This window comes from Talpa europaea, assembly GCF_964194135.1.
Source record: "Talpa europaea genome assembly, chromosome: 12".
In the NCBI taxonomy this organism is placed as follows: domain Eukaryota; kingdom Metazoa; phylum Chordata; class Mammalia; order Eulipotyphla; family Talpidae; genus Talpa; species Talpa europaea.
Genome location: NC_140079.1, coordinates 6,487,998 through 6,510,737, shown reverse-complemented (window position 1 = coordinate 6,510,737; position 22,740 = coordinate 6,487,998). Strand labels below are relative to the sequence as shown.

Below are 22,740 nucleotides of genomic sequence, written 5' to 3'. Positions count from 1 at the left end.
AGCCCTGCCCTCCCTGCGCAGGGAAGACCCCACCTCCCCTCCCCACCTGGGCCCTGACAGCAGGAGGCCCCTGGGCCCGGGAGGCCCGGGAGGGAGGCGGGGAGGGAGGGCGCTGCGCTGCGGCTGGGCCAGGATGCTGCCCTGGAGCCGGCAGTGGATATTGTTTTTCATGGATTGATTTTTTTCAGGGCAGCCGAGAGGGGCCACCTTGCAGGGCTGTCTCTCTCCCCCCTCCTGCCACCCATCCCTGAGGTCCACACACCTCGATGCCACCCCATCCCTCTTGGACAGAAGCGTCCGGGAACCCCTGCCAGGGGGCGGCCAGATGGCTGAGAGGCTCCCGAGGAGAGCGGTGCAGGCCTGGCTCCTGCCAGCGGGGCCCATGGGACCGCAGCCTCCCAGCAGGCCGGCTCTGGGCAGCCCCTGAACTTCCAGGCTCCAAAGTGGGAGTGGGTAGGGGGGCTGGGGTGCCCAGGGCTGAGGAGGGTTGGGCCCTGGCAGTGGAGGGTCCCAGGAGAGGAAGCAGGGCGATGCCTCCCGTCCCTCCAGGGAGACGGCCCTCCCGCACTTTGCCTCCCACCCTTTCTCAGTTTGCTGTTTCCGGCCAGGCCTGGCAGCCCCCGCACCTGCTGTGACCCCATGGAGGGGGCGGCTGAGAAGAGGCCAGAGAGCTGCCCCTCAGTCTCTTTGCAGCTGGGCCTGCTGCCCCTGTCACCTGCCCTGTGGCGCCCTTGGCAGCTGGATGCCGGGGGTGGAGTGGGAGGGGGGTGGCCCACATGACCGAGCCTGTGGTGTTTACTCCACGTGTGTAAATAGATTTTGCTTCGGTGGGTGGGGCAGAGGAGCAGGCAGTGGGCACTGCTGGGCTGGGCAGGGCAGCTTTCAGTGTGTGGGTTCTCGAGTGGCTTTTGTGGAGTTTCCCAGCTTCCTGAAATGGATACGCCGCTGGGGGCAAGGGCCAGCCCAGGCCAGCCCCTCCACCTCTCCCGGGTGCCTGCGGGGCAGGGGTGGGCCGGAGAAGTCCACCTGGCCTCGGCGTGCCCCTCCCTGTCCAAGTACTGTCCCTCCTGCGCTCGGTTTCCACATCCCACGGTGGGGTCCACCCCCACCAGGCGGTGGGAGGCACGTGTCCCCTTCTGCCCGTGAGCATCCGGTGAGAAACCAGCACAACCTGGGGACTGAGGATGAAGGGCTGGGAGCTGGGGTGCCTTGCTGCACCCTTGCCGGCCTCCATCCTGCTCCTTCATGCTCCCTGCTCCTGGGGTCTTGGGACTCCCCTTTCACTCTGGAATGGGGGACCAGCCAGGGTCAGGCCTGTGGGCTGGAAGAGGCATGGATGGCTCCGGGTGGTCTGCGGGCCCCTCTGCTCTCCCACCCGACCTCTCCAGGCCCTGGTGTCCTTCCAGGGCCCACATTTTCTATTCCCTGCACTGTTTGATGTCTTTGTGTTTGAAGTTGACTGTGGGTAAATCTTTAAGAAACCCTCCCCCAAGTGTGTTTGTTTATAAATGCTGTTTTTAGTGCAATAAAGGTGTTTCAAGAACGCGGGGGTGGAGATCTGCCTGCCTTGCTGTTTAATAACAAGAGAAGAATTCTGCCTTGAATTCCAGGAGGATGGCGGGAGCCTTGAGGATGGCAGCGGCCCTCCCCCAACCCTTTGGAGCCCTCCAGCTTGCCCTCCTGCCCGGGGGTGGAGGCAGGGAAGCGAGATTCCAGCAGGTAGTGACGCTGCCCCCGCCCCCATGACAATGATAGCCCTTGTCAGTAGGCCCGAGTGCATCTGTGCCCCACTCTGAGGGAATCCGGGGCTTCAGAAACTGGCCCCAGATGGCCCAGCTATGGAGAGCCAGGACAGGGGCCAGTGAGGTCCGGGTCTGCCCCATTTGAGCTCTAGGTACTTGGAGCCAAGATTGGCCAGGCGGTGCCATCACCGTGGCCTCCCCTCTCTCTCCCAGAGAGCCTGCGCTGCCGGCCGGCCCAGGTCGCCCGGCGGGAATCTGAGCACAAGCACATCAGCCAGGAGGGGAGCGCCTGCCCTCGTCACAGAACTTGGAGACCCCTGGGCCAGGGCAGCAGCGAGAGTCCGGGAGGCCTCCTGTTCGCAGCCGCTCCGTGGTCAGGGAGAGGAGCCTCTTCCCTGTGCGCCCGTGTCCTCCGGGGCTAGCAGAGCCTCCGGGCTCAGCCTGCACCTGGCACGAGGGTCGGTGCGGGTTTTTCGTGGCTGAAGGTGTCCCTGCCTCCGGCACTGCACCCAGGAGGCCCGGGCCGGCAGGGGAATAAATGGGAGGCCTGGGTGTCTCCATCTCTGGGCTCCCTCGTGGCTTCTGGGGAACCCGGAAGGCAGCCGTGGAGGGCGAGTGTCTCACACGCCTCCTCGCACCCCCACCGGCGCCCGCGTCTTAAGGAACTAGTCCGGCTGCTATTTTCGGTTGCTTTTCCGACCTGGCCTGTTTGCGTTGCACTGGAGTGGGTGCTGTGAGCCCAGAAGAGCCCTTGACCTGGTGGAGGCAGGCCGGGAGGGGGTGCGTGCTGGGGGGCCCGGTGGCAGGGACCGCCACCTGTGTGAGCAGGAAAGGGCGCTGTGAGGAGGAGGGGGGGGTCTCCCCCCAGGAGTCGGAGCTCGGCCGGCAGGCCCCCTCGTTCCTGCAGATTCAGCTCCGTCTGACAGGCGGGGAAACTGAAGCCCGAGAAGTGCGTGCTGCCAGCCTCGCCCTCGCTGGCTTGTTCTACGGGGATGTGTCAGTTCCTCCTCGGTGCCCACTCGGGGGAAAGAGGCAAGGCTGGAAAAGGCAGCAGTTCCCAGGCAACAGTTCCCTCGTTTCCCAGACGGGGACTCTCAGGGACGCTGGGAATCAGGCACAGAATCATGCCATCCGGTCTGGGATGAAATTTCCGCAGCTGGGAAGACACGGAGGAGTCTCTGAGGCGAGTTTGCTCTTCCAGGGCCTGCACGGCCAAAGCCCCGTGGGGCCTTCACTGCATGATGCCCAAAGCCCGCCCTGGGGCTCTCCCAGCCATAGGCCAGCACCAGCCGTGCAGGGCTGGCAGGACCAGGTGGCCCCTGCTGGACTGGGTAGCCTCCCGGAAGGGCAGACACAGCTGGGTATTTAGTCACTCTGCCGACGGGCATTGATTGAGCTCCTGCTGTATGCCGGAAACAAGACCCCCTTGGAGGCCTCACAAAAGCCCAAACAGGAAGCCCCTAGTCACGGGAGGAGCCAGGCTGGGGGTCTGGACGTAGCCCTCCTGTGCACAGCTGCTGTCCCTTGCCTGCGCCTGCCGTTGTCCCCTGGCTTCTGCCTCCCAGCCTCCAGAGTGTGCCTGCTTCATGCCAAGGGGCAGAGGGCACTCAGCAAGGAGCTGGCCTCGAACTCACACCCCAGGATGGGAGTGCGGGCAAGACTGGGTGCTTCCCCTGGGGCCCACACTGTAGCTGGGTTTCTCCAGGACCGTGAATGCCCCGTCCCCCAGGGCAGAGCCTTGTCTCTCCCCAGGGACTCCAGGGCTGAGCTGTGTCTCCCCCTCACACATGGCAGGGCAGGGGCCCCCGTTCAGGGCCTGGCTCCTGATCTGACCCGAGCCCGACACCTTCTTTTGTCCTCTTCTCCATGGGGCTTTGGCGGTCGGGGCCCTCAGGAAGCCACCAGGAAGCTTTGTGTGGGGTTGGGGTCCTGCACGACCTTCCAGCCCTGGCAGTCTGCCAGACGAGTCCCGCTAACAAGGCCTGGTCAGGGCCCAGGATGTGTTGCCAGGACAACCGGGCGCCTTCTCACTCCCCCCCAGTCACTAGCTGCCAGGCGGCCTGAGTGCATGCGGGTCCCGTGTGTGCCTGCACATAACCACGTGCCTCCGTGTGCACGCATGTGTGGGGTTGGTGTGGCTGTGTGTATGAGTGCAGTCGTGTGTGTGTGTGTGTGTGTGTGTGTGTATCAGTGAGGGCACATCCACACACGAGTGCAAGCATGTAGTATAGAGCATGCATGGGACACATGCTTGAGTTTCTGGGTGTGCACCCATGTGCCTGCGATCTCACGCTGCCAGGTCTCAGCCTGCAGCCTCTCCTGAGGGCAACCCCCCCCCCCCGCCGACGAAATCAGGCCCCTTTTATATTCCCTGCTGGTGTTATATGCCACTTTTCACGTGGATGCAATCAGATTGATCTGTTGCTTGCACCCAAGGCATCCCAGCTGAGGTTGGGTCGTTAGCAAATGAAGGAAGTGCCAGCAATTTCTCCTTCTGGCCCAGATGCCCTCCCTAGTTTCCCTATACTCAGGAGGCCCCTGAGCCCACTTATTGTGGGCACCTAACATGGTGCAAATCACAAATTCGTGCTCCTTTCTCAGGCTGGAGCTGGCACAAGGAGCAGCAGTCAAAAATGAGGATTTAGGTGCCTGGTGGCCTGTGGACACCTGGATTCAGCTGTGCCTGAATCCCATGCCATGCACCATTTTAGTTCTGTGCTGTCAGAGAACACTGATACAGCAAGTCTTCAATCTGAGGAGGGAGGAACAGCTAGGGGTGCCCTAGTCTGACACGGAAAAGGGACGACACCTTGAAGGCGTGGGTTTGTGCACGCACAGAACTGGGAAGGTGCTCAGAGTGAGGCTGCAAGCTTCCTGCCGGGGGATTGACCACGATGGGCATTGCAGAGGAGCAGAACCTGAACCACGAGGACACAGGTGGCAGGGACATTCCCAACGTAGAGGGAAGAGGCCCAGGGTCCAGCTGGCTGCAGCCCTCCACCCCAGCCTCAGCCACACGCCGTCCCAGCCTGTCCCTGCCTTCCCCACTACCCCGCCCTGACCTCCTGTGGCTCACCAGTCCCTTTCCCTGGCATCGGAGGCCCACCTTGGCAACCCATGAGCCTCCCGGGCCCTGGCACAACTACCTCCCTGGCATCTCCGTTTCTGGGGGCCTGAATCCCAACCTGCAAGGAGCATCTGTGATGGAATCACAGCCCCGATTGCCCCATGACAGGCATGCCCTGGGGCAGCTTGGCTCCCACACGGAATGGAACGCTGGGCTGGGAGGCTGGGAGCTCCTGCGTGGAAGGGCCCAGTGCACAGCTGTGTTCCCCGAGGCCGAGGCCGCACAGCATAGCGGTGCTAATTAATATAATCACATTAGGGTGATAATTATAGGCTACCCTCAGCCCCACCGAGTCCAGGCGGGTCTCCCTTGGCCTCTCCGGCCTGCACCTGCCCCCCTTCCCCAGAGTGGGATTTAATTAAGCTTTTGTTTTCTTCTCAGCTCCACTGCCAGCCGAGGGCGGGGCGCCCGCTCCGCTGGCAGTCAGAGAAAAATGACTTCAATAAAAAAGGAAGCCTGAGACGGAGCAGGCCTGGGCACACCCCCAGAGAACAGCTGACTCCTCTCTCCCTGCCCCGCGCCCCCGAGGTTAGACTCAGGCACTGGTCTGGCTGCAAAGGCTGGAGCTCTGGCTCGGCTGCTCACAAACAGGCTGGCTGCCTGCATCTCTGGGCCTCAGTTTCCCCCTCTGTACCATGGCGATGTTACAGCACTTTTCTCCAGGTGTGAGATGTGAACACACCCTGCAGGGCTGTGTGTTGGGTCCACACTGGGTGAGCAGAAAGGCCCACTAAATCCTCACCAAGACTGTGATCCCATCACAGTTAGGGAAACTGAGGCACAGGCAAGTAAAGTGCCCCCCGCCCCGAGCCCCCCAGCTCGCAGATGACAGGATAGGAAATCGAACAGGGCTAAATGCAGACACCAAGGCCTCAGCCTCAGCAGTCTGGGTTCCACAGCCTCTGGCTCCCTAACCCTCGAGAGGCCCTGACTCCCTGCCCTCCAGGGGAGAGCGACCAGACCCTGCCTGGCCACACCATGTAGGGGGAAGTTCCCTTCTTGGTGACTCAGTTTCCCCTCCAGAACCCTGTATGCTAGCCTGTGCTGGTGAGGACGGTTGGGGGCTGACAGTGAGCAGTTTCTTCCCCTCTGACAATGACCCTCACCCAGAGAAGGGTCTAGGAGATGATCTGGGCGCCAGCACACCAGGCTGGCCATCCCAAAAGACCAGGCGGGGGTGGGCTGGGCATGAGCAGAGCTGGAAGTTGGATCAACACATGGGCCATGGTCCCGGTCATGCCTGTGTGGGTCCTCGAGGGAGTCAGCCCGCCAGGGAGATGGGCATTATTTCTCCCACGGCCACGCGCTCTCTGTGGCCTGATCTGGAGAGAAGCAGCCCGTGAGTTCTGCAAGCCCTTCCAGAGAATCACAGAGCCAGAGGTGACGCCAACTTGCAGTTGGTATAAAAAGTGGAGGCTGTGGCCTCCAGTCCTCCTGACTCCCACACCCCCACCCCAGCCCCAGCCTTCCCTGGGAGCGCAGGGCCTGGGTTGCCATGGCGACACAAGACGCCTCTTCCCTCCATGCTGGCTCCCAGGATCCCTCCTTCCTCTGCCCTCCCTCATCCCAAAGCCCCGGGTCAGGCCCTCTTGCTCTGGCCTCTGACGCCTCCCCTTCCGCTGCCAGGAGGAGAAGTTGGGGAAGACTTGGAAGAGGCAAAGTAGGGGCAGTGAGTGGGTGGGGCCAGGGATGCCCTTAGGCCCCCACAGAGCCCCCAATGGCTGACAGGGTCTGAGCAGGGGGAGAGGAGGCCCTGGCCTGAGGATGGAAGGGCGTGCGGTGGTGTTTTTGCCCCTTTCCGTGTCCTGAGTAATTTTCCTGGCATGAGGCTGATGTGTGTGTCCCTGTGAGCTGCCAGGCTTTGCTGGGAGCTGGGGGGCCCAGGAGAGGCCAAGACAGGATTCCTGCTCACCAGCATGGCTTCTGGGAATGCCGCCGGGGTGGGATTTCTGGACCCCCATGTTCCTCCAGAACCGCACCTGTCCCCGGCAGGAGGAGGGTCGGTGTGTCCCCATCCGAAATTTGGGTGGGCTTGTGGCTGCTCAGAGCAGCAGGGAGTGTCTGTGACTGCCAAGGTCAGCACGTAAAGGGTCCCGCCGCTTGGCTTTTGTCTCTGGGGACACACTTGGAAGCCATCTGGGAGGGCGCACGGTCACTTCAGAGGTGCTGGTAGGCGACCCCCAGACTGGGAGAAGGCACCTGACCCTCCCATCTGCTAGTTGACACCCCTGGACACTCGTGCTTGTCCCCGCCCCTGACCCACAGGATCCGCCAGCAGAGGGAGCTGCTGTTTCCCATCCCCAACCTGGGGGTTACCCAGTCCAGTCTACCAGGGGGGCCTCCTGGGGGCTTCAGGGGAGGGTCTGCCCAGACCTCTCTCCCAGGCTCCGGGGGTGCTGTGGCCTTTGGTACCCCCAGCATGTGTCCGCATCACCCCAATTTCCACCACTGTCCTCCACGGTCTTCTTTTGCTTCTTATAAGAACCACTCACTGGATTTGGGGCCACCTGCTCCAACACGACCTCCTCTTGATTTGGTTGTATTTGCAAACTCCCCATTATCAGCTATGGCAGCATTCATGGGCTGGGGGTTGGGACTTGAACATATCAGGGCAGACAATTCAACCCTTTGTTAGTGGACAGACTGAGGGGTCTCAGGGACCCCCAGATGTGCAGGCTCCAAACAGGTTCTGCATCATCCTCATAAAGTCAAGCATACTCTTGATGGGAAAGAACTTTAATAGAGAACTGTGTATAGAGAAGGAAGAAGAGAAAGGATATAGTTGTAACAGGGGGGGTCCCCAGGAAAGGGGGAGGGTCCAGGTTCCCTATCCCACCCAAGGGAGGGTGGAGTTGAGCAGAGAGAGAAGAGGCTGCAGAGGAGACTGAGGGAGGAAGGAAGCAGGATGGAGCCAGAAGGAGTCCTGGAGGAGGCGCATGGAGCCGAGAGACATGTAGAGAAACTGCGCCTGCCTTTTGGTCGTGGACGGGGTGACACAGATGTGGGGGAGACCCGTGGGGAGGTGACCATGGTGGTTTTTGTCTTGCTTTTGATTTTGTTCTTTTCACTCCAGACTTATCTGGTTGTTTCTGATCCTTTTCTGTGGTTCCCCACTGGAAGATGCTTTAGACTTGGGGCAGGCTTTGGGGCCTTGCTCTGGGCCAGTCCCATATGGATGGACTTTTACCCACGAGGGGACGGGTAACTTTGGGCGCTTGATTTAGAAACTAGATTCTTTGCCTTTCCTGTATTGTTTCCTAGTTGTACTAAAGTTCCTTCCCATTAAAATCTCCTATGTTTTGTGTTGATGCGGCGGATGGCAGAACCCATTTAGAGCAGGCAGGTTTGGGGGGTCTGGGCTGCCCCTCTCCCTGCCCTGGAACATAGTTTCCCCATAAACACCCAAAGTTCCCCATCCCCTCGTGGGCAAATGCTTGGACACATAGGTTTGGCCCAAAGTGGGGTCACTGAGGCCTGAAAACTTGCCACAAGTCAAGGCATCTTCTGGGGGACCACAGGAAAGGGGCAGAAGGGGCCGGGCAAGCCTGGGATGAAAGGAGCAAAATCAAAGTACAAATCAAAGTATCTGCTGCCATTGTCAGCGCCACCACCGCACCCCCCCACCCACCCCAGGGCTCTCACCCTTATTTCTCCCAAATGTCTCTTTGTGTCTCAACTCCGTGTGTCCCCTTCTGTGTCCCCCATGTCCCTGGTTCAAGTCCAGGCCTCTGGGCCTCCTCCAGGGCTCCCTGATCTCCTCCCTGCCAGCTCCCTGTCCTCTCGGGCGTTTCCCTCCCTGCCCAGCTCCACCCCTCCCTGGGTGGGCAGGGAACCTGCACCCTCCCTTCCCTGGGGACCGCCCTGGCACGGCCTCGTTGGAAATGTGACGCCTCTTCACCCGCAAACACATCATTACACAGGATGGACGCTTGGAGCAGGAAAATTTAAGATGGAAGTTTCCTGGAACTGGAGGTGGGGCCAGAAGAGATGATCAGGCAGGGGTGGGGGCAGAGGTTTATTGGTTACAGAAAACCAACCCAGCCCGGCCCCAAGGTGATAAACCCCGTGGTCATTTCATCCAGGAAGATGATCCGTGAAGCCCTCGCTCCGGCGAAAGGCAGCTCCTGCCCGCCTGTCTGTGCGGGCGTGTGTCTTCCCTTGCCTTCCTCCTGTAATAAACCTGCCTTGTGCTGATGAACGGGCACATCTGCATTCTTTCTCGGAGGGACCCAAGAGCCCCACGCACCAGACCCAGTCATCCGAGTGCCATCGCGTATGTTCTAAAGCCCAGGATTCTCTTCTCAGCCGTCGCAGCCACCACAACCAGGGGGTTGCAAGGGATGCGATGCTCGTAGCAAACCCACTGTCTGAATTCAAATGTCACCAGCTGCTCCAGTGATGTCCATCTGGGGTGGTGGGGGGGTGCCTTGGTACCCAAGCAAGTTGCCATGGCAACACAAGCTGGTGGCCAGGTCAGCAGGCAACAGCTCAGATGAGCTTGGGTCGGGCCTCCTGGGAGCCAGCCCTGGAGAAGGGGCTCCAGAAAGGGGAGGGGGCGAGCCCAGAGGGAGAGCACAGCCAGACCCCACAGGAAGGGAGGGGCAGACCCAGGGGAGGGGTGGGTCCCCAGAGAAGGGCAGGGCTCCCTGGGAAGGGGTAGGCATCCCCACGGGTTTGGAGATGGTACTGGCCCTGGGCAGCGTGGAAGGGGCCACATTGCACTTGCAGGCTAAATTGTCACATGGTGTGAGTTTGTGTTTTCCTTTTTTTTTTTTTTTAAAGATTTATTTATGTATACAAGAACTGGGGTACAAGTCAGAGGTGTGGGAGGGTGAGAGGATTCACTAGAGAGAGCCGGGAGCAGAACAGGCAGATGGACCCAAGACACTGCTGCGGGGAGCAGCGGGCGAGGCAGGAGAGGTCTGTCGCGCCATGTGGGTAGCTCCCTGGCCGGCCGGGAATCGAACCCGCGCTGCAGAGGCTGCGGACATCTTCACTGCACTGCGCTCAACCCTCTGCGCCACCTGGGAGGCCCCATTTGAAGCCCATCTTGCAGGACGCACCTGGGGGAGGCTCACGGGTGGCGATGCCGGCAGCTCCGGGTCCCTGAAAACGCGCCCTTGGGGAGTCCCGATCCTCGTGCGGGGAGCGCCACCTGGCGGGCAGCGTGGGGTGCTGCTGCTCCCTCTGCGCGGGCGGACTCTGGATTCCTTCCTTCCCCAAGTTACTCTCGCTGGTGGAGCTCATAATTTAATGCCTAAAAAGACACTGAGTCTGCTAAAAGTGCAATGGAAAGGAAGATCATGATGCTGTGAAACGACAACAACAAAAATTCCTGTGGATTTAGGTATGGAATCAAGGAAGCCACTTCAGCGCGGGGGTCGGGGAAGCCTTCTAGAAGTGGTATTTCAGGAGAATCATGGAAAGTGAGGGGAGGGAGCTCCCGGATTAGGCTCCTGCAGGCCAACGCGGCACTGTGACAAGCTCAAGCAAGACAGAGGGGGCGGGTTCAGGTTTGCATCATGCATAACAGAGCCCCCGAGTTAGAGGCCTGACGTTGTGAAGGTGATTTTTTTATTTCCCATGATTGCGCATCTGGGCTGAGCCCGGGACAGCGCTCTGCTCTGCGTAGGGCCTATGCGGATTGGGAGATCCAGAGGGCCCCGTCCTCACTGCTCCGCGGCAGTGCTGGGAGGAAGGGGCGCTGGCTGGGCATCTTCCCTGTGGCAGCCGGGGCTGCTGCTCAGCCTGGTGGGTTCAGCTCTCGGCTTCTTTCCTTGACAACGGGGACCAGTGGGGCTGCACCCCAGGCCTCCCTCCCTCCCGCGCTGTCAGTCAAGCTACTCCTACCGGGTTTAAAGAAGGATTCTCCTTCTTGTTGGGTGGCACGTCCTGTGAGCGGGCATGGGAGGAGTTGATGGCAGTTAGGTCTAGGGGCCAAGTCCCCGGGGATCCAGAAAGCATGTGAGTGTGGCGGGCAGGGTACCAGGTGCTGGTCCATGCTCTGCCACCTTGGGCCCAGTGATTGATTTGAGCCCAGTGAGACCCATTTTTGACCGCTGCCCTTGAGAGCTGTCAGTGCTTGTTACCGCTGTTGGCCTCGAAACGTGTGGTGATTTGTTGTGCAGCAACAGAAAACAAGTCAAGTTGGGATCCAGTGTTGTTTCTCGCCATGTGCAGGCCCCGGGTCCCAACACCGCGCAGCGACTCTCCCTTTCAGTTTTGGTTTGGGTTATCTGACAGGGTTTTGTGTGTGGAAGCTCATCTTTGTCTTCTGGGAGATTCTGTGGGTGTACACAGGGGATCATTTTCAGCCTCTTAGGAATTTTGCTTCTGGGGGGTTTCGTGGGTGTGTATTGCAATAGTTTACACAAATTTGCTTTTGGTTCAAGAGCAGGTGAGCCTTCTCGTCCTAGGATTGTGCATCTGGGCTGAGCGCCACAGGACAGCGTAGGGTCTGGCCGGCTCGGCCAGTCTGGCTGATTGGATGAGGTTCCTCTGCCAGCCGGCGTCTCCCGGACAATGGTCTCTCTGCGTAGGAGGAACAGTGCGGAGCAACCTCCGGGCCAGCAGATGGTGCTCACGGCCAACTGGATGTAGAAGGTGGCGCTTTAGACTCATGCCCTCATGTCAACTTGATGGGAGAAGGTGGAATTTTTCAAACTCCGCCACCTGAGTGGGGCTGATGGGAAACAGGGCAGAGCTGAGCTTTCGGGCAGGTAAACCGCTGGACTCTTGGTAGTTAAAACCCCTGGGCTTTTGGGCAATGAAGCTTCTGGGCTCCGGAAACAAAGCTGCGGGCGAAGAGTGGTGCCTTTGGAGACTCCTGCCCGAGGGTGCCTGGAACAGCCTGGGTGTGGACCTCGGTCTCTGCTCAGTGTGTTGGGGGGAAAGGCTGTCCTAAAGCTAATTCCACACAGGCTTTGTGGACTCCACCCCCACCCTAGGCCGCAACCCGTTCCATATCGGGGCTGCCCTATAACAAGTGGACACTATTGGAGAATAGGACAGACAGCATCTGGCCACATGCCAGCCTGTCAGTTCTCTCCCCCGCAACTCCCCTTTCTGTCTCTCGCACTGTGTCTGCTTGGGGCTGTGTCCGGCATTCGAGCGCGCAGGCGAGGACCCCGGACCGGTTGTCCCCTGGGTTTGCTCAGGGTCAGCACGACAGACCGTGTGTGGCCTCATGCCGGCCTGCGAGTCTCTTTCCTCCCTCTCTCCGTGTTTCTGTCTCTGCCTCTCTTTCTCCCCAGGTAAATAAACCCTGTCGTGGTTGTTTTGAAGCAGTGCTCGCCTGCGCGCAACTGCAAGACCACTCAGGGCTCAGGGCTCAACGACATCAGGGTTTAGTTACCGAGGAGAGAGAAGCTGGGAGAAAGGAAAAAGTTAGAGGCAAAAAGTTAGAGGCAACTGTTGCCAGAGGCAGTGGTGACAGTTCTAAGGTCATGAACGACTCAGGTCAGGAAGGTCTCGCGGGTCTCAGCTGAGGTGGCACCACAGCAGCCGGCAACAGCAGTCCAAAGGCCGGGCCGGGCAGCACTGGACAAGGACCGCCACACCAAAGGCATCACAGCAGGGGGTGGTGCCCGGTGCATCAGAGGGACCCGTGTGACCGTGCTCAGGGGTGCTGGGCACAAAGCCCACAGCAGCCAGCTCTTTAGAGATACCTAGGACAGGACAAGTGGTGCCTGTCAGCGGGCAATGCCAGGGGCAGGCTCAGAGCTCAGGCCGGGGAAGGCGTGGTGCCAGCGGACAGGGTTAGTGTTAGAGCCCATCGCGGGACTTCCCCATGAAGCCACCTCTCCAGCTGCCTCTTCAAGTCCTCTTCAAGCTGGTTGGAGCCCGACTTAAATATGCACCAGGGTGCCCACTTTTGAACCTGTTTGGTCTTTTTAGTTGATTGACACGCATGGGAGCTCCAGTCGGCATTGGGAGGTGTACGGTCCTCTGTTGCACCGCACCAGAAGGGGCTGAGGGTCTGCACTACTCTGCACAACTGCCAAACAGGAGGGGGTTGGTCTTACTGCAGCTCTTTGGTTGGTGCTGGTCAAGCTCCAGTTCAATCGGTCCATTCTGAGGTGCAGCCTGGAGCCTGATACCCCGGGGAAAAGCCCAGCCCCGGCCCAGACTGGACCTGCCCCCAGGCAGGCGCCGAGGAGCTCAGCGGGTCAGAGGCAACTGTACTGGACATCCCTCGTGGGTCTGGTGCTCATAACTTAGGGGGCCCTGCTTCTGCTTCACACCAGGCCTGCTCTCGGGTCCCGACCTGCTATCAGGCTCCAGGCTGCACCTGCTGCACCTACGCGGGTGAGGGCCGGACCCACCGACTGGGTCAGCCCTGTTTCCCTGGGTGTGTCCCTTTTCACGGGGACACAGGGAGACCTGGGGCTGGGCGCTTTCCTGAGCGGTCAGGGGAGGCGGATCCCGCCGAGAAGTGCGGGCACAGGGCCAGCCAGCACGGAGGCCTGAGGCGGGGGGTGCACCGAGGGTGCGTATGGAGCAAGAGGAAGCCAGACAGGAGCGGACAGAGGCAGGGGCCACAGTTAGGGCAGCGATGGCCCCACACACAGCCTCGTTGGGCCCCCACCGGGGTCCTGAGAGTGTGCGGGCAGCGGAACGTGGAGCCGGAACACGGGCGGGACATTCTCGTGTCGCCAGGCGACCGCAGACACACTTGGGTGTGGAGGGAGCGAGGCTGCAGGTCCAGGGGAGCTGCTTATGGCAGACGATCAGCCAGGCTCACTAAGCGACACCCACAGCGGCTCAGAGACCAAGGCCCCGTCTGAGGGCGGCCAGGAGGATGCCCCGAGCCTCCAGAGGACGGTGTTCGAGAGCCCTGGGTCCAGAGACTCGATCAAGTCCCAGGACCTGGAGGATGCGGAGCTGGGGTACGAGGTCCAAGAGGAAGAGGCCCTCCCGGAGGAGGAGGTGAACGCAGAGGAGTTCCTGGATGACCAGAGCCCAGAAGAGGCCGCTTCGGGGCAGGAGCTGGATCTGGACAAGGATCTGGACAAGGACACGGAGGAGGCTGTGCCTGAGATGAGGTGGGCAGCCGGGGCAGGGGTGAAGTACCAGGGGAGGGAGGCAGGCTTGAGGGGGAGGGACGGCTGGTGGTGCGGGCGGCCGGGACCCTGGTGCAAAGGCCCTGCTTCCCCCGGTTGGGGGCCCCTGGGGGCGCTCCTTGTAGCCCCCTCTCCTCTGGGGCCGGCCTTGGTATGTGTTGGTGATGAGCAAACCTTGTCTTATTTAATAATCGCAACAATCCCGGGAGGGTTTTTCCCTTTCACGGAGGGGGCTGACCGGGTCACCTCTGCCTGGTGGTCCAGGTGGGTCTCATCCGGGTCCTTGCGATGGCAGCGCTCTCCCCAGAGAGCTCCCTGGATGGAGAGGTCAGGGGGCGACGGGGTGTGGCAGTCGAGGCCTCTGGGTCTCCGAGGTGGTGACCTTAGCCTCCCATTCTCCCAAAGCCGGCTGTCCATTTCCCCGGGGGTCCCCAGCATCTCCAAGCCCAGGTGCAGGAGGCGGCGGAGGATCTATGACCTGGCTAAGCCCAAGATCAACTGGCAGGTCCTGAAAAACAGGTGAGGTGGGCGGGGCTGCGGGAGGGAGCGGCCCTTGGGGGTCACCCTGCACCCTCCCCAGGCCACCCACGGCTCCATCTGTCACCCAGACGATGCCCTTGGGGGGGTGCCAAGGGAGGTCGGAGACTGAGGTGGGGCCTGCGGGAGCACGGCGGCTCGTGGGGGCCTGTCTTGCTGCAGGAAGGCCTTCTGCTGTCAGGGGTTCACCTGGGTCTCCCCGCGCATGAAGAGCCTGCAGTTCTGTGTCTACTGGTGAGTCCCGGGGCAGCTCCTGCCCACTCCTGCCATGTGGGGGGGTCCGGTCACTTGATTTATGCTCCTTCTCTCAGGGACAGGGTGGGTGACAGGCTCCCCCCTGGGGGCTCCCTCCCCCTGCGCTCTGGACTCCCCTGCTGGCCCCGCAGTGGGCCTGTGCCCGCCGAGGGCCCTGGCACTCCTCTTAGTTATGCCTTTTTTTCTTTCCAGCTCCCCTTTCTCTGAACATCAGCCCTGCTCAAAATAATCTACACCCCAGCCCCAGAGCTCCTTTGTGCTGCTCTCTCCCACCACCCCTTCCTCCCTCCACCAGCAACCCCGCCCCGCACCACCGTCTTCCTGTCTGTGTTTTGGGGTGCAGAGCAGGGCACGGGAAGTCTGTGCCTGGCTTCCCTCACCCTGAGCCATGCCTGGCTGTATTCCAGGCCGTCCGTGTACTGGACAGAGAAGTTCCTCGAGGACACCACCCTCACGGTCACAGTGCCAGGTAGCCCACCCAGCCCTGCTGGGGCCACCCTGGGTCCTGGGTTGCGCCACCCTGTCTGTCCCGCCGCCCCCGCCTCCTGCCTCACCCCCAACTCACCCACCTGTGCTTGGCTTTAGCGGGAGAGACCAGGGGATCTCCCCCAACCCTAACTCTCCCAGGAGTCCCTGCAGCTCCTCCCTGCCCCCACATTTCCAGGAGTGTCTGCCCTCCCCCCTGGGGACTGTGCTCCCCAGTCTTCCAGGGTCTCATCCCTGGATTCTGTCTCCTGAGGAGGCTGGCCCTGGAAGCCAGGGGCCTGAGGCGAGCTCTCTAGGGGAAATCCTAACTTCCACGGCAGCTGAAAAGGGGGGTGGTGCTGACTTCACACAAAGTCCCATCCACAATGGCTTCTGCACTTTTGGAGAGCACAGAGGCCCTCCACATGGAACTTTGGAAAACAGCTTATTGTTGGAGAGAAATAACAGGGCAGCTTCCCCCTTGGGGGTTTTAGAGTCTCCCCAACAATGACCAGAGTCCCTGGAAAACTTAAGTGGAGTCGCTGCCTGGCCTGAGCTGCTGCTCCCACCCGCGTGGCCGCGCCAGGGGCTTCGGGCCTGTGGCTGCCGTCTCCACAATGGGGGCCGTGGCCGGCGCTCCCCGCAGACTGTCGGGGCCTCATGCCCTGCCTTTGCCCCAACCCGTGGGAAGCTGAATTCAGGAGGCAGGGAACCCTGAGGGTGGGCAGGTTTTAAAGTTGGGGCTGCTCCCACTTTTCACAGTTGTCTCCCGCCGAGTGGAGGAGCTGGCTCGACCGAAGAGGTTCTACTTGGAATATTACAACAACAACAGGCAAGGGCCGGGCGGCCATCTCAGGGCAGCCAGGCGGGAAACTGCTCTTCCCTGACAGCAGGTGGGGGGGTGTCTAGGGCCTGGGGCCAGGTGACCCCCGAGTGGGTGGTAGCGCGGGCAGGTGCACGCCGCCCCTGAGGGGTGCTGGCATCTCACCTCTGCTTTCCCTTATCACTGCGCGGAGTCTGCTGGCTCTGAAAAGTCAGCAATTGCAGGACACATTTTAATTTTATTTATTTTTATAGCAGAATTCTTTCTTACCACTTAGAATTTTCACACCTGTCGAAAGTGATCTTTAGAGTTATTTAGACACAGATTTTAATCCCCCGTCCTCATGGATACATGACACGGAATATATAACTGAAATAAATTAGCTGAAGTTGGTCCGAATGTTTTTGAATCACTTTCAACCCAGACATGTTGCTGTGTTCCTCGTGCTGCTGTTAGGCCTGTCGTTGTGAGGAAGACAATTTAAACTGCAATTAGATTTAGCATCTGTAGCACAACAATGCACGTAACTTCATTGCGTTTATTCTGGTGTGAATGGCCACGTCCCAGCACACATCCGGCCGGCAGCGTTTATAAGCTGCGTCCCAGCCTCGGAGACATGAAAATATGAAAAAAAGTCTGCCCGTGGACTCACTGCCGGGGCAGAGGCACGGCTGAGACCTGATTTTAGGAACTGGGGGTCCAGCAAGTTCAGTGAAGTTCACTTTTCCCAGTACTCATGGCAGGATCCCTGGTGTCCAAACACTGACCCCAGCCTCAGTGATGGGGTGCGGGGAGGAGACCATTGCCACAGAGGGGAACACAGATGCTTGACCTGAAGGCGGACAGGGACAAGCTGGGAAGCGGCAGCAGCGCCCCGGGCCCTCGGGGCTTCCCTCAGGGGTTCTTGTATGATCCCCTCCTAGAGATGTTTCACAGCCTCCAGGTCCCAGGCTTCCCTTATCCCCAGAATCAGGGAGGGGGTGAGAAGAGGCGCACCTGGCCCAGCGGGGGTCTGAAATGCCACATCCCTAGGACCACTCCCATCTGGCCCATCCCTCGGTGCACCCTGGAACACCAAGCGTCTGGTCGCCTGAGGGAGCTGGCTACCCCACGGATCCGGAATAACATTTGGAGCATAAACATGACTGAGGTAGGTTTCTGAAACTTTCTGTCCTGAGGGACTGGGGTAAAGGTCCAGGAAGAGAGGAAACTGGCCTCAGAGCAGCAGATACGAGGCTGTTTTACTGAAGGAAAAACTGTCTCTTGCTCTCATGGCCTTGAAACCTGCACAGAGAGCAGCTTCCCGGCCCCGTCAGTCAGATGGGTCTGGAGCACTCTGCTCACACACCCACTGCAGAGATTTAAAAAGTGCAGCCCATTCTGAAACAAAACCCTAATCTCATCCAGTTAAAGGTTGACATGTGACCTGGGGCACCGCCTGTGTCCTCTCCATGCCCACACACCTATAGCTCCCCAGTTCCCCAAGTGAAATTCAGATTCCTGAGCCCAGAATTCAAGGCTCAGCAGAGTTTGGCCCCTCTTGAGTGTTCCTCCACCATGTGTCTCCTTGTCAGACCAAAGGCAGATTCCTCAGCCTCCCTTCTGTGTCTAGAACTCTCCCTTCACATCCAGAACCTCTTGCTCCAGAATCCCATTCCCACCACCCGCTGCACCTTAAATTCCCTCAACCCCTCACAATCTCTAGGGAGAGTGTGGCTTCTTCCACCCAGATGGTGGGCAACTAACTGTTTCTGATGGCTTGTCATGACTGCCAGGCTGTGTGAACATCGCCACACTTGTTGCCGTGTGGTCAGGTGTGACAGTGTCTTATGTGGCATCCTCAAGCGCATGCTCAACTTGACTTGAGAGGGACAATTTGCTCTCCAGAGTGTTTGTGCCAGATCACTCTCATCAGTTATGCATGAAGATTTTTCTCCTACATTCTTGCCAAGATGTCATATTTTTGCCGAATTTGTTGGCATAGAGTGTTATTTTGTTGTTTAATTTACATTTCCCTGCTCAACAGGGAGGATTATTAGCCATTATGCTTACTCCTATGTGATTTTCCATGGCCGCCATTTTTTGTTGTTGATTTAGAGGAGCTCTTTATGTATGATAGATACTAATCCTTTGCCAAACACATTGCAAACTAAGTTCTTCTCATTCATCTTCAAATGTTTATGGGGTCTTTTTGAGTCAGGACCTTATGAGGAATTACAGGCTATTTCATGCTTTTCTTCTAATTCTGTTTCCAGGTGTCTCAGGTATCCCGGGCAGCCCAGATGGCTGTTCCTAGTCCGAGGATCCTGTGCTTGGCAAAGCCCAGGGTTCCAGCCACCCTGTTGGAAGAGTGGAACCCCATGCCAAAGCCTAAGCCACATGCGTCAGACTATAATCGTCTCCTTCAGTTGGCCGGTAAGTGGCTCCCCTGGGGCTCTGCTCCTTTTGAGGTCCTAGGCAGAGGGTGGTAGTCAGAAAACTTGAACTTTAGACCCACTTCTGCCAGATTTGTACTTCCCTTTCCCTCATCTCCTTCATAAACTGTAAACCACATCCCTGTGGACAATTCACACAGGCTGCTCCCCCAGGGAAGAGAACAGAAGCCAGAGGGGCTGTTGTGCAGATGCTGTTGCCTGGGGGGACTCTTGGGGGCAGGTGGGTGTGCTGCTGATGTTTGACAGTGTCTGTCTGGCCTTAATATCACAAGAGGAATTTAGAGAGCGCGCCAGTCGATGATTCTAGCAGTTTAGTGAGGGTCACCCGACAGGAGAGGGGTGCAGCTGCCAGCCACACTCTCGGCCTGAGAGCGAAGGAGGTCCTGGCTGACCAGCAAGCCGGGTGACTTCTCACTGTGGCTTTCTGGGTGCTCAGCAACAGGAAGGTAACACATCGGGGCCGTGCTCCAGGCACCCTGTGACAGGAGCAGAATAGAAGTTTGGGGTACAGGGCCGGGACTAGGGAGCCATGCTGAGGGGCAGGGCAGCTTTCAACTGGTGTCATCTGCCTTTGTTCCCCTTTGCTTTAAGATAAATGACATTCCTATCCCTGATGACAAGAGCATATAAAAAAAGCAGCCCCACCTGAAATTTCAGCCATGTGTGTCCTCCTGGGTGTGCACACAGGCCTCGGGTGCGTGTGTCATGTTCATCCCCCGGGCACACTCCTCCGGCCACACGCGGGCTCTGCCTTTTGCACAAGGCAGACCCTGCCCAGAGTGCACCCATGGCACCCATGTCTGGTCACAACCCTGCACCACCCTCATGCTGTGCTCCCTGTGCTGCCCCCCACATTCCCTGTGGCAGCCAGAGTCTTGCTAAGCTTAAGCTGGAGTCCATCCTCCTCTGCTTCAACCTGCTGGGGCTACCACCGTGCTCTGTGCACCCTCCCACCCCGTGATCATCTCCTGGCTTCCCTAGGCTCTCCCGCTGGGCTCGCTTCGCTATGGGCTGCACACTGGCCCTTCCTCTTGCTGAAACACTTGTCCCTGACACTCACAGGCTCTGTCTGCCTGGTGTCGCCTGCCCTCCGGGGAAGGCCCCTCTGAGCACCCTGTTTGGCTCCACACATGGAACCTGCCTTCCCATGTGTCTCTGGGCACCTGAGCTGACCAGGACAGGGGTTCCCAGAGTTGGGAGGTGAGGAGAGAGAATCTGTATGAACTTGTGTCTCTGCCCTTGAGAGGGGTCTGTCCACCTGGCAGCTGCTGACCACATGGTTATGTCACTTAAATAACTCAATTGAATCCATTAAAATTAAATAGAAAAAATCTTGAGCCCAATCCAGGCTTCAAATTCACATGACCAAGTCAGCCGTGCAGTTGCTCCAATGCAGAGGGCCTGGCGGGTTTGCAGGTGTGTTGGCCAGCAAGGCAGGAGCCCAGAGGGATGTGGTGGGAGATCTTTAGCCGACAGGACCCCACCCAGGGGGCAGCCCCTACCCGGGTGTGCAGCACCACATAGGTAAGGATACCTCCCTGCCTTCCCCTCACGCAGGGTCAGAGGGGTGGAGGGAGGGCTTTGAAGGGCCTACCTAACCCCTTCTCATGTGGGCCACCAGGGCACTCCTGACCAGTGCCTGAGTGCCCCTCCAGCTCCCCATCTGGAACTTGTGGCCATTTGATTTTTTTTGTTGTTGTTGTTCTTTACAATTCACCCATTTGAAGCACACAACTCGAAAGTCTGAAAAATATCTTCACTGTGCAACCATCACTATTGCCCTGCGGCCCAAGCCCTGGGGCATGACAGGCTTGGCAGGCAATGCTCTAAGTGAGCAGAGATCCTGGAAGCCTTTGGCAGCAGTTTCCCTGCCCTGCTGCCCTGCGGGCACTGCTCTAAAAGCGCCATGGAGCATGGCAACTGCTGCAGGGGTGGCCGCCAGTCCTCAGAGCAAGCTGCCTGCTTTGGCAGTACCCCTGCCCTCCAGGGCCCCTGCCCCCAAAGCAGCAGCAGCAGCAGCAGCAGCAGCAGCAGCAGCAGCAGCAGCAGCAGCGCTCTTTGCGCCCAGGTTGCCCTGAGAGCAGCGGGCTGGGGCGGCTGCACAGCGGTGGGCATTTTATTGCCCTCATCAGCTTCCAGGGCTGCTGCTTTTAGAGCCTGAGCTTAGAACCCAGTCATGCCTCGGGGCTCTGTCTTCACCATCTCATTTCAGAGCATTAACATGCCCAAAAGAAGCCCCGTCCCCATCAGCAGCCGTCTCCTCATCATCCCCTTCCTGGGCACCACGAGCCCACTCTCTGGGCCTGTCCTGGACGTCTCTCCTCAGTGGCCTCACGTGTCTCCTTCTCTCCCTGAGCATCGTGTGTCCAGGCCCCTCTCCGTGGCAGCAAGTATCACAGCTGCCTCCCCTTTCCTGGCCACTGGTGTTTCCGTGTGGGGGGACCGTCTCTGTGTTTCCACACTCACCAGCTGCTCACACGCCATCGAACTTGGCGTCTTAACCTAGAAGACCGATGCGTTCGGCATGCCTGAGGCCGTCTCTCTCCCCCGCCCCCTCCAGCGCCCAAGACCCAATCGGACAAGTGTATTCCTGACCGTGACCCGCGCTGGAAGGTGCTGGAGGTCACCAAGAAGGCTGTGGCCAGTCCCCGGATCATCTCCCTGGCCCAGCCCAAAGTGCGCAAGGACCTCAACGAGGGCTACGACCCCTACCACGTCTCCCCCGCTTCCTTGGTGGCGCGGGCCTCCCCACGCCTGTTTGAGCTCGCCACCCCTAAGAGTATCACCAAGAAAATGTGACAGCCAGCCTGCCTGTTCCCAGTAAACACCCAAGTGCATCCTAACCTTGTGTGCTCTAAGCGTTTGGCCTGGAGGAGGGAGGGAGGCTGGAAGGCGGAGGATAAAGACAATAATAATATTTATGTGTGCACCCAACCACATCTGTGCCGTTTTTCTTCCCACATCACTGCTCCCCTCAGTCTTGGGGCTCTTTGCTGTGAGACCCTAGCTTCCCTCAACTTCAGATTTTCCTCAGAACCCCTATGTCCAGACCACCTTATCTGGAGGCGTCTTTCATGTTCTGACTTCACAGTGACCTGGCTGGGGGGTGACTTTCCCCCTTTACAGAGGTGAGGACTGAGGTCAGGGAGCTTGGGGAAGACCACCGTCCCCACAGGCTGCCGGGACAGTCACCACACGGGGGGCCTAGAACACATTCCTTGAGCCCTGAATCCGACACAGCCCCAACGGGCTAAACCCAGGGAGAATCTAGCTCCTGCCTCTTCCAGCCTCTAGAGGCACCGCATCCGGACCCAGGCCCATCCTCCACCCTCACAGAGGTGCAGGGTCTTCCCAACTCTGCCCTGACCCTCCTGCTCCCTGATAAGGCTCCTCGTGGGGACACTGGCCCCTGGGGAATCCAGGATCTTCCCATCTCGGGGGCCTCAACTCATGTCACCCTTTACCACATGAGGCAAGTGCCCCATGTCCAGGCTGGGGAGCTGGTGTTTGACTGACGGCAGTGGGAGAGACCGTGCCTCCCTCCGAAACCCCAGCCTTGTCTCCCGCAGGTTCTGACCCCGCCGAGGCCGTGTCTTGCGGGTATGATGCGCAGCTGACTGGGCCAGAGCGTCAGGCGGGGCCTTCCAGAGCCGCATAGGTCCCAAGCCCCGGCCTGAGAATCTATAATTATTGCTCAACCCCAAGTTCTCTGAGGATGTTACTCCACTCAGGACTTAGAGATCATCCACTGAGCTCTTACCGGTCCAGTCCTCCGAAGGTGTTCATAAGCGAAAGGCTAGCCAGCCCGCGCCCTTCCTCTCGAAGACGGCCTGAGGGTCCCGATGGACGAGCAGGGATGTTGAAAGAGGCTGGTCCCTCTGCTGGGAGTCTCTGGGCACCAGGAAATGATTCCTGAGGGTGGTGGGCAGGGAGAGCAGCAGGTGCCCTGGGGAGCCCATGGTGAGATCCGCAACGCCTGCTGTGCTGCCCTGGTGGGGGCCGCAGGGAGACAGAGCAGCGTCCCCAGTGGCTGCACGGCCCCTGAGACTCACCTCTGAGCTCCGGCCGGGGAGTGTTGGAGTCTGTGATGCTTTGGGGGCATCCCAAATCAGGGCTCCTGTAAGAGGGGCACCCCTCGCTTAGGGGCACAGCAGAGACAGCCCACCCCAGGCAGGTCGGGTTTCATGTGCCACTGGGGTTCGGGGTTTGAAACCTGCACTGGTTTCGAAAATGCATCAAAAGGTTTGAGCCCGTGTCGGCACCAGCGGGGTGTTGAGACTGAAAACACGCCGAC

At 59.4% G+C, this 22,740-nt stretch overlaps 1 protein-coding gene across 1 annotated transcript; it reads left to right on the top strand.

Moving 5' to 3' along the window:
* Positions 1–13,587: 13,587 nt before the first annotated feature.
* SPMAP2 (sperm microtubule associated protein 2) lies at positions 13,588–21,245 on the top strand (the record flags this gene model as incomplete). The annotated part of the gene is made up of 8 exons (XM_084248602.1): positions 13,588–13,913; positions 14,337–14,450; positions 14,631–14,702; positions 15,131–15,192; positions 15,951–16,020; positions 17,044–17,161; positions 18,267–18,426; positions 21,007–21,245. 8 exons carry the CDS (start codon positions 13,588–13,590, stop codon positions 21,243–21,245), a joined length of 1,161 nt encoding a protein of 386 aa, XP_084104728.1.
* Between the last annotated feature and the right edge of the window lie 1,495 nt (positions 21,246–22,740).